Here is a 16,182-nt window from a genome sequence, read left to right as displayed (position 1 = left end):
GGCAGGGGGTGGAATTGGGGGATGGGGGGGGAGGGCAGGGAGAGGTGGGAATCGAACTGACTAATGCCCTTGTCAGTACTGTAACACCCACATTCGGTTTTGTGCACCTAGCAACAAGCAATTTCAGAACAAAATTCAAATATAATTAACAAAAAACAGCAATAAATCCAGAATGGCATATACTGCCTTCCAGCTATTAATGTATTTTCCCACATTTTTAAAATGGAGATGAGATTAAAAGCTCCCTGATTTTAATAAAAACACTGTCACTCCTGATTATGTATGCCAAGAAAAAAAAAAAAAAAAAGTTAAAAAAGGGGAAAAAAATAAATAGTAAGCCTACTGTCCACCTCAGTGTTCCTTAATCTTTTTCTTCTTGTGGCTTTTATCCCCACCTCCAATTGTTAATATAATTTTTAAATTTACTGTGATTTTTTTGAAAATACGGTGTCAAATTTAGTAAAAACTTAGCTGTCTGGAAGCACAGGGGATGTGCTCAGAATCTTCCTGCACTAAGGGTCAGGATGTTTCAGGCTCGTATTTTCAAAAACTTCTGAAGCTTTATTTTTGTGGGTGTACACTTATCATAGCCCCAAGGCAGTGGCACACCGATAGAGAAACACTGATCCAACGTAATTAACTCTGGAAATAGTTAATTGAATGGGGAGGCAGGAGTCACTGAAAAGGCACACACATTTCAAGAAAAATTGCAAATATTTATGATTAAGATAAATCCTGATGGTAAAGAAAGACTCAACAACTGTTTCTCATGCTGGCAATATATATTTATTGTAATCTTGGAGATAGGTTACCATGTGTATATCAGGAATTCAGACTAAAAGCAAATCAAGATTATGAACTCTTAGCATATGACAGTTGGAAATTAAATAACTGGATGTAAAGCTGACCTTCAGAAGATCTTCAGTAGGTCTATTTTTGTGGGGACCCCCCCTTTTTTTTTTTTAAATCAAAAGCTAAACCTTTTCCCATCCCCCTTCTTTTCAACCACAGAAAAATATATGATCATCCAAATGCAACTTTTCTCAGTTTTACTAATAATCCGCTGGCAATATCAGAACATTTATAATGTTGATTCTAGAACTTCAGAAGGCAGCCACCATTTACAAACCATGTTCCGCCTCCACTTTGCCTGGCTACTGAGTCCAGCTTTAAGGACTAGACTTCAGCAGATTAAAGATTTGCTTATATGAGACTATTGTGGTTACATTATTACGGTGCAAACCCTCAACACGTGTGCTTTGCTGTTCCAGAACAAGCTACATCAGTGCAAGATCTGGCAGTCTGTGCAAAAGAAGCTGCAGTGTTGACTAACAAACATCTTCCTTACCATTAAATTCGCCGATCCCAAATACTGCCCCCCAAAAAAGAGAAAGATGAAGATATTACATGCTTCTATAAAAAAAAAAAACCAACAAACCCCAACTGAAAAAAAAATAATCCTCCAACTCCAGTCCCCCCCAAAAAAACACCCCAGGTCAAAACTATTTGTTCCCTACCCTCCCAGCCCTTTTCTAGCTTTTTTATGTCACCATTAAAACAAATGCATACAACTTACTGTACAAATATGAAGCTGCAGGCATTCAAGTTACAGAACATTCTGAAAATATTTCAAGCATAAAAAGTACACTTGATAATTGCAAAAATAAAGTTTCACTTTTTTAAAAAACATTTTGATCAGAGCTCAAGCAAAACAAACATTTAACGATTCCTACTTCAGTTTAATTTCATAAGAACACCACCTTCAGAAGTTAAAAACAAAAACCTCATGATTTTTGGTGACAAAGTAACTGACAATGTCTTTTAATGAAGAGAAATGGTATATACAACAATGGCACAGACCTTAAGCATCAACAACAGATTTCAGCCAAAAGTAAGTACACAAGTGATGAGTCATTCTTAGCATCAAATGGTACTTACTACTAAGAACCATAATCCGCTAGGAACAGACATGAAGTTAGACTGGTACGAACGGAAGGAAAGATCCATGATGTTGAATAGGCTCAGTTTCTGTCACTGAACTTTTTTTTAGGCTAATAATTCCACTAGTGCAAGACCTTATGTTTACCTGATTAAATGAAAACTCATAAATGTCACAATTTAAGAACACTCATACAAAACTATTTTCTTCTTTTAAAAAAGTGCCACATAACATACTTTTACTAAAAAAGTTACAAACTAATGGAAGACTGTCTGTCTCCATCTCTTGTCGACAAGGAAAGGCCAAAGTGATTCTTTGATCCCAGCTCGAAACGGTGTTCTCTGACCTATCCCCAGCATCTCCAACTTGGAGCAGTCTAGCTGAGCATTCCTCGGACGAAGAGCACCCACAACTGGACAATCAGTAATCTAAAAAATAAACAGAAAACAACCCCAACACACCAAGAAGTAAGCTGATATGACAGCAAAATATTTCTTCTTACATAAGCTCATTAGACGTTTTCCTTCATAGCTGTATAGAAAGCTATGTTCCCCTCCTTCCTTCCAACTACTTGGTGGAGGATCTTTTTCTTTGTTTCTTTGCTTTTTTTATGGTTAACTTCATCGCAGTGTAAGAGACGTCAGGCAGAGCAATGGGAAATTTAACTTCTCAATTACTCTCACCATTTATTCTTTTCTACATTTTACTCCTATTTTCACCCTATAACCATAATCACAAGGTAAAAAATGCCCTAAAATGTTGACAGAATCATGTCTGGATCAATGTACCTGAAGAGAAACAGATCTGGGCAGAAAAAAAATCAGACTAACTTAAGTGTTTGCCGTTCTTTTTCTCTCCATCTTCCAAGCCACATTTCAGCTCCAGCCTTTACTAATTCAGAATCCTTGGAATTTATTTTGGATATAAATAAAGTCTTAATTACATGTTATGTTCTCACAACTTTACCAGTACGCCTTTAAGAGTACTCTTAAGTGTCAATAAAAACTGCAGGACAGGTGTTTTAAGCAAAGCAATAAATGATCCGAAGTTCTTAAGTGCATCTATTCAGAGACAAATCTGGACATTGACAAGTTCTTACAGATTCCCACCTTCAAATTAATATACTGTGAATCTGCAAGCTTTTTATAGGATGAAAATACAACAAAAAGTACTGACTTACTCATGACTAAAGGGAACTGTTCTGCAGAAATACCATTACACTACAGACTATGAAACTGATTACTGACCGATAGGGTAATTTTTTTTGTAATTCAGCGGGTCAAAGCAGCTGTTGTTTTCCCAAGTTAGATACCAGGCAGCACCCTCTGCAACACATCTGCTGTGCCAGACATACACAGATGTCCTGAAGAGGAACCTTATTTGTATAGTTAGCGTGAGACCTACTACTTGAAACAACAAAGCACATCCACCTTTCTACAGGTGGAACACCACACCACTTACAGGTCTCAGGTGGCTGCTGGGAAGGTTGAAAGCATCTGCAATTGCACATGCCATTTCATACTTAGTCATCTGTTCATTGCCAGACCAGTGAAATGTTCCTTTTACTGATGGGTCCTACAGAAGAAACAGGAAACACAGGTGAAATAAAGCAGTTAGCCAGCCCTCAGACTAAATCCTGGGCAAGAATTGTGCAGAACAATCCTCCAGCAAGACCCCACCTTGAAAGGCACGTTACAGGACCTCACCGATGTTCTAGAAACATCTCGTGCATTTTCAGGGAACACCTGACTAGGGGTTGAAACTGAAAACCGGTGTTACATGAATTTGACCTGGCTTTTCACAGACAGCTTATATTCTGTAGAATTAACAGGAGGGAAAGGAGCAAGTGAACCAAGCAACCAAGGTCAAACAGCTGGGGAGGAGCAACTTGGCTGTTCTAAACTATTCACTATTCAAAAACAAATGCACAAGGCACCACACATTTTGAAAGTTAAACTGCAAACCATGTACGAGCCCAATCAAACTGACTGCGCTGCGTCCACCGTATGTGCATGGTCCACCTTTTTCCAAGTTACACGTATGAAAATTAAAGGTAGTTGGTTGGCTTTGTTACCTTGCAAAGGCGGTAATCTGAAGATGCTGTGGTGCATAAGCACAATAAAATATTCAAATCTAGTGGCTTGTTTTTGTCACTTCCTTGTTCTTAATACAATAAACAAAGGCATCTTTGAAAATGACATCTAACCACCATGGATTATTTTTTTTAGTCCAAAAATGGCAATTTGTAAAAAGCGTATTAGAGTAAGTTTGATATTTGCATTTCTCTCCTCTATACTAGCAAGACACATGACAATTCTCAGAAGCATCTGTCCCATCACTTCCCTTGCTTTTGTTTCAAGTATCAGAATATCCACGGTCATGTGAAAATACAGCTAGTTCTTTACTCCCCCCGCAGTGTTCCAGAAATGCAAAAAACAATGCAGGTTATATGCAGTTCTCAGTTGTCCAGAAAACAAGCCAAGAACTCAAACTGTTTTTATCTTGAAGAGGCTTGTTTCTTTACATTCTTACCAGCATTCTCTTCTCTGCTAGTTGTCTACAAACAGTAGCTACGTCCTTGACGTTAGTAGGAAATCTTTGCTGCCAGTGGTCCATGTTGGCAGATTTATTACTGAACTGCACTTTATCAAACATAACAGTCACAGCACTTTCTTCCAGTCTTTCTACCTCTCCATACAAGACAGGAATCCTAAGTACCGCAGCACCTAAAAGAAAATTTAAAAAGTATTAACATTGTTATAAATGGGTATGAAGCATAACCTGAAAAGTGTTTTGGAAGCGTTAAGAAATATGTTGGCGATATTATGCATCTACAAATCACAAAGAAAATGCAATTAATATGTTTGCCCTCAGAATATAGTTTCAATTTGTATCAATTAAAACAGTTTATAAACACTATGTTTATATAAACTTATTTTCATTTATGCCATTGATTTCCAGAAAGTTAACAAGCTCTCATTAGCGCTGCAAGAGAAAAAAGGCCTGTTTGGGTTAGAACAAAAATTTAAAAAGCAACTGCACTATGCAGCTACTCCAGCACTCCCCATCCTCCCTGGGTACGAGCAAGAACAAAACTCCCACCAACCACAAATCACCGTATTCAGCCAGCAATTACAGACAAGAGATTTTTCACCCAGCATGCAGAAGCCTCCTGCATAAAGGAGGGTATTATTTACCAGAAAAAAAGACATGAACCTTGGAACGAATAATTAAAATGCTTGACAAATAAGGAATACTTTCACAGAATGCAGCAGTAAACAGTATTAGATTTCAAATAGTGATTTGAGAAATTAAACTAACAGTAAACAAGCGCAAAGAGAAAGACGTTTTACAACGGAATACATCGTACTAGTCTATCTCAGCCATGAAGACTCAAAAGGCTTCTTTGAGGGGAAATCCAAGAAGGCTATGACAAATTCATTACAAGCAATACGGATACTTTAGCTTAAAGAAAAGAAAAAAAAAAAACATCAGTCCTGAAATGAGAGGAGGAAGTCATCAAATCATTGCAATTCATAAAGATTTGTAGGACAATGCTATAGCTATTAAAAAGACAAAAAGGAAAAGCTGACACACAAATTATTCTCACAGAAAAGTAAACTGAAAGAAGTACTCGTACAAGAAAAACAAATACAATAAGAAGTCCAATATGACACTGATTTCCTGCTGCTCTAAAAACAGCTATTTGGTCACTCAGCAAATATGTCTCTCATCTCTTTAAACAGTAGTTGAAATATCTCTTTTTTAAGTATCTTTAGAAGTATTCTTTATTTGAGGAAAAGACTGCCTGTCTTGTGTTCTCAGAGAGCATTAGCTTCATTACCAATGGCTCAAAAGACCTACTGAAACTTTTTTAGTTTTATAGGCATGAATATAAATCTAACTTGTATCCCCTCCTAACCAAAGTAAAATATATTTTTAAAAAAAATACGCAAAACCCCCCAATTTATTGGTGAGATTCTTACATTATACAACAGAAACGGATAGGGAAGTTTTCATGCATCTGCAGACATTTGATAGACTGAATTCTACCTACACAATACCAGCAAATTCATGGCTGGAATACATGTAAAATATTTATATTGGTATGAAACAACAGGATTTACATTTTCAAGCATCTTACTCAGCACCATCTCAAAACTCCTTCCGCTAATAATACCACTGCTGCAACCCACTACTGCCTGACAGGTCATACGCAAAGAGGTCAACAAACAGAAGTGAGGTGTTGAGTTGGGGGAAGGATCTAGCAAGATACCCACACGTACTTGAATGTGGTGCAGTCTTATCTTCATTACCAATCTAGAGGAGGGAGCAAACAGCATCACAGTCAAATTCAGAGATGATATTGCAGTTAGAGGTGGAGTGAATAACTTTTATTTAAATTGATTTTCACTGAAGTAAGACTTTTCGTATCGAAGTATCTTTTGGAAACTCTGTTTCTTACTAGTAATGACAAACCTATATTAAGGCCTATCATTTTGACACATCATATATACTTACTTACTGAAAGACCATCACACTAATTTATCAAGTTCTCTGGTTAGGCAGAACAGAATCACAGTGCGAGTATCACACTGACAGACCAGAAGCCTCTTCTGCAAGTGCACCGAGATTATTTTCTTCAAATTCTTCTAGAAAACAGAGGTGCTTCTTTCCTTATATGTGAGTGGAAACTGACAGAATACTAACTAGAAACAACCAAACCTCTTTTATACAAGAAGCAAGTTGTCAGTGCAAGGGAACATGTCCAGTCCCAAGCTTTTTTTCTTAGCAAGTAGAATTTTTAAAACTGTGTTTGTCTATTTTGAATGTCAACATTAATTAAGAAAAGTTTTAAATAATAAATAAAAAAAATAGTTGCTTAAAACAAGGAATACGTCACTAACACTTTAAGCAAGCAGAAACCTGACGTGTGTGGTACAGTAGGTGGGTTAAAGTAAAATAGATGGCTTGTTGGCTTATGTAACAAGAGCAAAACACGAGTTCAGCAAGAAAACCAAAAGAGTAACAACAAAAACCTATGCTGATTTTATCTGCATCATTACTGAACTGCAAGTCTGTTTTTCCCTTTAAGTAAATATACATTTAGAACAATTGCAACGCATCCCTGTAAATAACAGCAACTATACGTTAAGTGTCATAAAGCTTGTGCCATTGCAATATATGGATGATTTTATCTTTCCCTAAGAATAGTTGATTCACAATAGGCAAAGGCTTGTGAAAGTCCATCAGCAGAAACTAGTAACACAAACAAGGATTGGAAAAAATAAGAAATAAAGCTTTAGTTAACCTATAAGCAACAGGAATCATTTATAAGTAAGGAGACTGACTCCTAAGCACATTCTTTTCTGAATCTCGTTTCCATGGTTTTGCAACTTCACCACTGACTTATGACTCTATTAAGCTAGTATACAAGTACGTAAAAATAGAAAGCCTCTATTAAAAATGTGAGTATATTCTTACCTTCATTATTTTCCAGGACTGCCTTTTCACCCTCCAGTTTGGTTTTACCGTATAAATTGAGGGGATTTGGTACATCAGTCTCTTTATAAGGAGGGCTTGTTCCATCAAATACATAGTCTGTGCTGATGTAGATCAGAAAAGCTCCAACTCCAGCTAGAATGAAAATGTTTATACATAGCCTGTTTTAATTCATGCCTTGTTTGAAATCCCAATAAACCTTTAAACAAAACTCCAAAGGAGCTCATCTTCTAGCCCCATTCATTTGCACTGCACTGTCTGCTCACCGTCACACAGACAGGCAAGCTACCCGTATGGAAAACGGATCGACAGCAAACTGATCACACAAATGACATTCAGCACTTTCAGTAACTTATTTATGTCCCTGTACAAATAAATGTGGCATTTTTGCAAGAAACCAAATCCATTTGACTGTCTTACCTGCCTCTTTTGCCAAGTTCCCTGAAGCAGCCACATTGAGCTGAGAAGCAGCATCTGGTTGACTCTCTACAACATCTGGCCTTCTCTCAGCAGCACAATGCACTATAACATGAGGCTGAAAATTAAAGACTAATTTTAAACAACAAACATTGTCAGGAGATTGCAGTTGTACCCTAACTCTAGCTATGAACTCCCTTCAAACAAAAAGGCATTTCAGTAAGTTCTGAAAAGCAATAAATGCAGTAGTATTATTTTTAATCATGGCATTCTGAGGAGCATGTTTTCCCTGGGAAGTACATTAGAACCATGCTGCTTCAAGATACAAAAAAACCAGATCATGAATTTTGCAGTTATGATCTTCAGTAGCTTTGACTTTACAGCAAGATTGAGGCTGTTGTTTTTTTCTTTTTAACTCTGTACAGTAATAGAAAATATAATAATATAAGATATATCTCACACAAACACACAATGATACTTAAAATTTTTATAGACAAGACATTGACACATGGCTTATTTGACATATGCAGACTATTAACAAGGTATTTAAAGCCATTTTATAGAATGGCGCCCTTCATAAATGTATTTCAGGTTTTACATATCCCTCTTGCAAGTTAGACTGAAAAAACAATGGACTTCTTACTGCACTGCACGCCAGACAGAGTCACTGCTGTTGTATTCAAGTACCCTTCAACTTCCAAAGAAGTGCTTCACATCAATAACTCACATTTATCTTTTTTTTTTTTTTTCAACTATCAATGCAAATGTGCTGGCACATACACCTGTTACCTACAGCCTGTCTATGGTGCTGATAGCAAAGTTCAGAACTATCTGTAGCTACAAAGCAAACGCCAGACGTGGCAGAACAGGCAGCTGTACATTTTTTAGAGCTCTGCCACAGCACTAGCCCCACCAAAGCCACATCAACTCAGTTATCAGAACACTGCTATTAACTGATTACTAGGTGTGTAACGTACCCTTTCCATCTACATCATACTCCAGAAACTTACCTGAAAATCGTGGATGATGTCATGAACTGCAGTAGAGTCCAGAAGATTAATCTGTTCAAACCTGGGCTGAGCTCTCCTATATCCACAGCCAACTGCATTCCAGTTATTTTCATTGAATTCTTTAAACACAGCTCTGCCAAGAAGTCCCGTGGCACCAGTAATCAAAACTCGCCTACTGGGAATATCAACATCTTCCTATGGAAAGGAGAAGAGGAAAAGTTTTCTTTCTACTATTATTTGTTACTGTTTTTTCTTACAAAGTATGCAAGGCTACAGTCAGAGCTGTTGTATTAAATAGCCTTCATTGCCCCATGAGTGTTATGGAGTGTCTCACGGAATACAAGAACCTGGGAGCACCAATACTGTACCTAGTTAAGTATTAAAACATATTTTTGAAGACAACAAAAACAAAACTTAAAGGGGAAACTCATTCACTTCCACAACAAAAGGGGAAAACAAACCGAACCAGTAATGAAGAAAGAATTTTAAGTTCACTCAAAATCTGATAACTACGTGCGAAATTTGAAAGCAGGGAAATAACAGCTTCTGAAAACGGACCCAAAACATGTAACATTTAGGGTCCACAACCTGCAACAAGTAATTTTGGATAGACTGTGCCTGTTAGAAGCTGCAGCAATACAATACAACTCACTGTGGGCCTACCTACAATGGCTGTGAGAACTGAAGACTTGAATTTTACTTTTAAAGAGAATAGTAATTCATTGTTGCTCAACACAATGGTCTAACAGTAAGTAAAACCAAGTTACAGCTCAGTTTTACAAGATGCATCTTAAAGTGATTTGATAATTTAAACTCTCAATCTATAAAACATACTAAAGCTTTACTTCAGCTACCACACATTCCAGTACTTGAAACAGTTGCGTACATCACTTCAAAGTTCATTCCCCTCCACTACTCACTGGACCATCAAGCTTTCAAGATGGCAAACATAAGATTCACGTCCGTCTGTGCAATCTTTATTTTCCTTTCATGCTTTCCTTCTGCATGTATCATGAACATGGACCCACTAAAACCAAAAATAAAAGCATATTCTTACATGCCAGTCCAGAAGAAAACTTTGGGTGTGCAGAATCCATAAATCTTGGACTTCCTGACCACTTCAAGGACAATTTGCAATAATTTATTATAATTTTTGGAAATGCTCTCTACTATGCAATTCATATAGCCCAGTAACTTCTGAGCATTCTTAATGCTCAGCATTGTAATAGGCCACTATTCTTTGACTGCACTTTGTTACTTCCAAATTACTCTCTGTCTTTCACTCTTCAAGTTAAAAAGCTTTTGCTCCATAACACTATATGCAGAGGTTTGTTATGGAAACAGTCTTTCCCAAAGCAATTGCTGAAAGTTCACAGCACAGCACGTGCACTGTTCCCAACCCTAAATCTTCAGGCAAAGGATAGCTTATTCCCATCAGTACTAAATGAAAATTAGTATCTGGAGTTTCCTGAAAATAACAAACTACAGCAAGTGATGTTTTAAAACCTTAGCTTTATCTTTACGGTCAACTTGACCTCAGAACACAAGTTTGTTTACAGTTTTTTAGGGCTACCCATGTTTTTCTGAAAAGCATATGCAACAACAAGCAAGTGCTGTTTTCTTTTTTGTTATGTACTTTTTATCTTAGCGAAGTCCAGACAGGGCATCACAGGACAGGTTATCAGCGCCTCCACAGCCAAAGGGTACCTGCTAATCACTACCAAAAAATAGCTTAAAAAATAGTAGAATGTGATGCATTTCAAGGGGAAAACCAAGGCACAGGTACTTTTTAAGCTTTACATAAAAACTTGACAAAGGTGACTACTCAGCTCTGGTGAGACCCCACCTGCAGTGCTGCATCCAGCACTGGGGCCCCCAGCACAAGGACATGGACCTGTTGGAGCAAGTCCAGAGGAGGCCAGGAGGATGCTCAGAGGGCTGGAGCACCTCTCCTGTGCAGACAGGCTGAGAGAGTTGGGGTTGTTCAGCCTGGAGAAGAGAAGGATCCAGGGAGACCTTACAGCGGCCTGCCAGTGCCTGAAGGGGCTACAAGGAAGCTGGAGAGGGGCTTTGTACAAGGGCCTGTAGGGACAGGACAAGGTGAATGGCTTTAAACTGAAAGAGGGGAGATTTAGATTAGGTATTAGGAAGAAATTCCTTACTGTGAGGGTTGTGAAACACTGGCCCAGGCTGCCCAGAGCAGCTGTGGGTGCCCCATCCCTGGGATGCTCAAGGCCAGGCTGGACGGGGCTCTGAGCAACCTGCCCTGGTGGAGGGTGTCCCTGCCCGTGGCGGGGGGTGGAACTGGATGATCCTTAAGGTCCCTTCCAACCCAAACCGTTCTGCGATTCTAAAATCATGATGAACTCATTAACAGTGGTAAGGAGCGCCCACTAAAACCAGAAGCCAGCAGGTCACGCAGACTGCACCGAAGCCAGCCCAGGGAAGGCACCCGGAGCCCGGGCCCTGATCCAGCCCCGGCATCCCAAAGCTCGAGGCGAACCCCGGGCTCCCCGCAGCCCCGGGCTGGCAGGCGGATCCCTGTCAACGCTGACAAAAAGTTACTCCGCGTTAACCCGCGCGTCAAGCACCCACAGCCGCAGCGGCGCGGAGCGGCGGAACGCTGCTGGGAACAAGCCGCGACCGCGGGGGGTACGCGGGGAGGGGCCCGCGCACAGGGCCCCGGCAGGGCCGCCCCGCCACAGCGCGGAGCCCGGAACGAACGCGCCGGTGCCGTGAGGAGCCGCAACGCCTCCGAGGGCCCCGACCGCGGGGGACTGCGCCGGGGACCCGGAGCGCCAAGGGCAGAACCCGCCCCGGCCCGTACCCAGGGAGACTCGGCCGCCGCCGCGGCCCCGCCGCACCCCGCCCCTCGGCCCGGCCCGGCGCCGCAACTCGCCTCCACCAGCTCGCAGCGGCCCGGCGCGAAGCGGATCTTGAGCTCCTTCTCCCGGCCGACCATGGCGGCGGCGGGGCCCGGCGGGGCCGCGGCCTGGGCCTGCTTCTGCTGCGGGGCCGCCCGCGGGGCTCGCCTGGCGCAGCGGGGGCCGGACGTGCCCTACGCCGCGCAGCAGGACGCGCCCTCATTGGCCGGCGGCGCCGCGACCGACGCAGGCGCCTCCTGCCGCCGCGCGCTCATTGGCGGAGAGGCGCGGGAGGGGCGGGGCCCCAGCGGGGTTTAAAGGGGCGGCCGGGGCCCGCCTGGGAGGGCGCCGCGCTGGGGGCGGGGCCGGCCGGTTCGCGGGGCCCAGGGCGCCGCGGTGGGACGGGAGGTGGCGGGGACCGGGCCCCCGGCTCCCTTCCCCCGCACACCGGCGCCCCTGCGTCGGGGGGGGAAACAGTGGGGCAGCGCAGCGCGTGCAGCCACCGCGCCGCGGGGGGGCCCATCCAGCGGCGAGGGTCGCGGCCGGAGGCCCCCCCCCGGGCACAGAGCAGCGCAGCACCGGAGCCCGCAGGTGCAGGCGCCCCTCTGCGCCTTGTGAGCGCACCCAGCAGCGAGCGCCCCGCGCTGGAAATGGTGACCCACCTGGGCTGCCTTGGTCATAGACAGACGGGCACTCCCTGGCCTCCACGTACAGTCTGCAACCCCAGTCTCCACAGGGTGCAAGTCCCCCTAAAAACAGTCCGAAAAGCAGCCCCGGCCCGTGGTTTCCCCATGGGACAGGAGAGAACAGGGCACCCTTTGCCCAGGGAGCGGCACCGGCGCTGGGCAGAGCGCCCTGGCCGCGGTGCCTCGGCAGCACTCGCAGATGCTCCAGCAACCGCCTGCTGGAACCGTGTGCGACCTTCCGTGCACATGAAGGATCAGGTCCCACCCTTTCTAAAGTGAAATTTCATAATTAGGCCAAAATATCGCATTTGGCTTCTAAGAAATGCCATTAGTGTAACCCTGGCACAAACTTAACAGAAAGCACATAGTTTTCCTTTTAGAATGGTAGAAAACTGCATGCATTTTCCCTTTGTCTTAATCCATAGCTTTTGTGTAAAAGCAACTGGTATATCCCATAGCAAAGTAGGGGGGGTGGTTTTGAAAAAGCAAGAAGTGATTATAGTCCTTACCCTCTACATGTCATTTCATGCTTACAGGATGATAAAGTTGTGTAGGTTTTTTTAAAAAAAGCAAACTTTGGAAGTTACATGAATGTGTACACGAAGCTTTTTATATCTGACTCACACAAAGGCAAAGAACCTAAGTTAAGCAGATGCATATAATTAGTGTCTATGACTTAATTTAGCTATTCACACACATATTTCAGCTTGACTTCATTAAAATTATTAGTAATCAAGGGAGAAAACCAGCTGATACTAACTGTATGTTAATTCCTATAAAGAGAAATGAGGAAGTCTACTAAAATTGAGTAGAATCGCATTCTAAGCAACCTTTACTTATGACTAACTACTGACATATACAGGACAAAGTTATACGTATATAAACCCGTTTCTGCCTTCTTGAAATGCAGATGCCCTATTTTTCTTTGTACTAAGCTGTGGACATTTAATCCCCTTTCACTAACCTGAGATTTCTATTGAAAAAAATAATCAGTAATTCATAACTTGAAATTCAGAAGAAAAATCTACAGCGAAATACTGAACTGCTCAGCAGCACTAAGGTAACAACTCCAAGCACATTTCAAGTCACACCTCTTCTTCCCAACACAGACCAAAATGGCACACTGGACATCTTAACAAAAGCAACTGCCTGGAAATAGAAATTTTGCCTTCCAGGCTTAGAGCAAGAGGAAAATAGGGAAAGCATTAACACAGAAGGCACAACCTAGACCCATAAATGGGCCTCTAAAATATCTTCATATTTTTGTCTCCAGCGTAAGTTACAAAAACTATGTAATTTGTTACCTTTGTGACAGTATTTTTTTTTTTTTTACATTGAATTCAGTAGCATTCCAGCTTATATATTTTCTGTATTACACTCACTTTGTGGAACACTACGATTTCATGCATTATGTTTAAATAACTGATATGGTCTAGAATAAAATTTTTGTTTATCTAGTCCATCACTGGGTGACTAATAAATGCACTACTCATTAAATTAACATTTCAGACTGTAATGCAGGGACTAAAGCATAATTAACTCACTCTCTCTCTCCCTTCCTGTTTCCTTTTCCCTAGATTCTGTAATCAAAGCGTGGCAGCAACCCATTAATGCAAATATCCAGAGCCTTACCTGCTCCATTTCCACCAGCATTTCAGGCATTGCCTCAAACTACAGAAGGAATCATCAGCCTTAGGAAATAACTGTTCAACTGCACACTTGTCCCTTTGTCTGCTTTTGCCTGCAGAGAGCACATGGACTGAAAGCAGTAGCTCGGTTGACCTTTGAAACCAAAATGCTACTCCAAGCCCTGTATCATGTGCAGCCTGAATCCTGTTAAGCTTTTGGTTTATCCCCAGTGGTACCATTTAAGCAGCTCAGGATGAACTTAAATTTTCACTTCGTAACAGCCAGCATGAGGCAAGTGCAGCCATTGTGTGTACACGATTTAGTCAGAGCACCGGCACTGAGTCTTAGGCAGTTTTCCTTTTACGGGACACAGGAGGAGGGCTCTAATTAGGTCAGCCAGGTTGAGGATGCTAGCAGCTCTTTATTTTACATTTAAACCAAGTACAACCCAGATCTTGTGACAATATAGTGAGATGGATGCTCAGAGAAATAATTTCTTGTTAAATTATATATTTTTTCAATAAAAGAGCAATTGATTCCTGCAGCGAATACTTAAGTCAGTTGAGCTACCAGTATGAAGGTTTCAGTTCTTAATATGTATTATTTCATGCATGCATGAAACTGGCAGAACGACTAAGACTGCAGTTCACACAAAGCACTGTTTCCCCTTTACTTCTCTCTCCAAATCTGCTCTATATTATTCATCTGTTTTAAAGCTAAAACAAGTATCAACATTGCAGTAAGGCTAGTATAATTATTTGCTCTACTTCCCCAATTCTTTTGTCTATATAAGTATGCTCTTGATAGCCTAAAAAGGATTTAAAATGACACTTAGAGCTTTCTAGCTTAATTGGCAGTTTTGGCTAAGAGCAAAGGCTGTATGGAAAAAGTAGCAGCCATCATAAAAGCAGTCTCTTGTGATAACTGCAGTATTTGTTTCACTTTGTGGGCTTTCACCCTTCAACAAACTTTTGCTAACTTGATATCACATGCAAACATCAAAAATGAGGTTCAGATTGCATTAAAGACTGGGGGTTTTTTTCTTAGTGTCCCCATTTCTATGTTTTGAGTTTTGTGGAACCTTCTGTTAACATTCACTTGCCCTAATCTACTCTCTCCTGAAATAAAAGGCTCATTTACATTTCCGAAAAATGACATTAAACTAAGGATGCCTTTCATTTCTTGGCATGAAGGCTTCTCAGACTCTGACATTCTGATTTATGAAGAGTGATTTTGACTTAAAAAAATCCCCATATGAGTAGAACAGCACAGAGCATGCAACTTCCAGCAACCTCACAGCTAAGATGTATGCCATCTTGTGAGAAGACCTCTAGTGTAATAGCTGTAGTGTTATTACTTCTATATTCAGTTGTTTACAGGTTCCCCCGACCCATCCATTGCTCTTTGCCCTGCTGCTCACTAGATCAAGTTTGGTTTAACAAGCTGCTCATTTCCTATCCACTGACTAGTGGATATACCATCAGGATTTCTAGTAAAACCTTATTCTCATCCAACAAGTCAGGCTAATGCCTATTTCCTCAACAATTTTCTTTTACCCCAACGACACCTTTCAGACAAGAAAATTTTTATCTTTTCCTCCACAAGGAGAGCTAACTCCAGTCTTAAATCATTTCAGCAACTTCTTTATTAAAATGCACCTCTCAGCACTTCAGGCAAACTGCTAAATTGAACACTAAGTATTTCTCAATTCAAACACCTGAAGTTAATCCTCATTCTTGGTCATCAGAAGTTCAAGTAATCCAGCAAATATGCTATTTCTTTCCTTGGACTTAATACGCATTTTGGTATCTCATTTCCTAGGTATTATCAATTCTTTGTAAGCTTATAGTATCAGTATAAATGGCAGTATATTCAACATGCTAAGCTTAGTGCACTGTCTCTCTGCAGCACCCATATGCAGGATATTAGTAGATACAATAACAAGAACACCGAGTTCTACATTTTGCTTAATACAAAAGTAAACACTGGAACTTAAGAAAAATTCACAGGAAATGAGAGGATAAAGGAATTGCAGGTTGTATGTATTGCACAGTTCAGCCAAATAATTTCTGTGAGATTAGAGAACACACACTGAGGCAAGACTGACATGGGCTTTGTTGTGAAGATTTAAGACT

General features: G+C 41.2%; 1 protein-coding gene across 2 annotated transcripts; it reads right to left on the bottom strand.

Moving 5' to 3' along the window:
- Positions 1 to 763: 763 nt before the first annotated feature.
- Positions 764 to 16,175, bottom strand: MAT2B (methionine adenosyltransferase 2B). 2 transcript variants are annotated; one of them, XM_037397100.1, is made up of 7 exons: positions 14,051 to 16,175; positions 8,869 to 9,063; positions 7,862 to 7,976; positions 7,424 to 7,576; positions 4,472 to 4,665; positions 3,401 to 3,514; positions 764 to 2,367 (listed from the first exon to the last, which is right to left on the bottom strand). In XM_037397100.1, exons 1-7 carry the CDS (start codon positions 14,078 to 14,080, stop codon positions 2,197 to 2,199), a joined length of 972 nt encoding a protein of 323 aa, XP_037252997.1. In that variant the 5' UTR covers positions 14,081 to 16,175; the 3' UTR covers positions 764 to 2,196. The 2 variants fall into 2 exon arrangements, with proteins under 2 accessions (XP_037252997.1, XP_037252996.1); XM_037397099.1 differs by lacking the exon at positions 14,051 to 16,175 and adding an exon at positions 11,768 to 11,930.
- Positions 16,176 to 16,182: the final 7 nt, after the last annotated feature.

The sequence above is a fragment of the Falco rusticolus genome, chromosome 8 (genome assembly GCF_015220075.1).
Source record: "Falco rusticolus isolate bFalRus1 chromosome 8, bFalRus1.pri, whole genome shotgun sequence".
In the NCBI taxonomy this organism is placed as follows: domain Eukaryota; kingdom Metazoa; phylum Chordata; class Aves; order Falconiformes; family Falconidae; genus Falco; species Falco rusticolus.
This window is presented reverse-complemented; position numbering and strand designations above follow the sequence as displayed.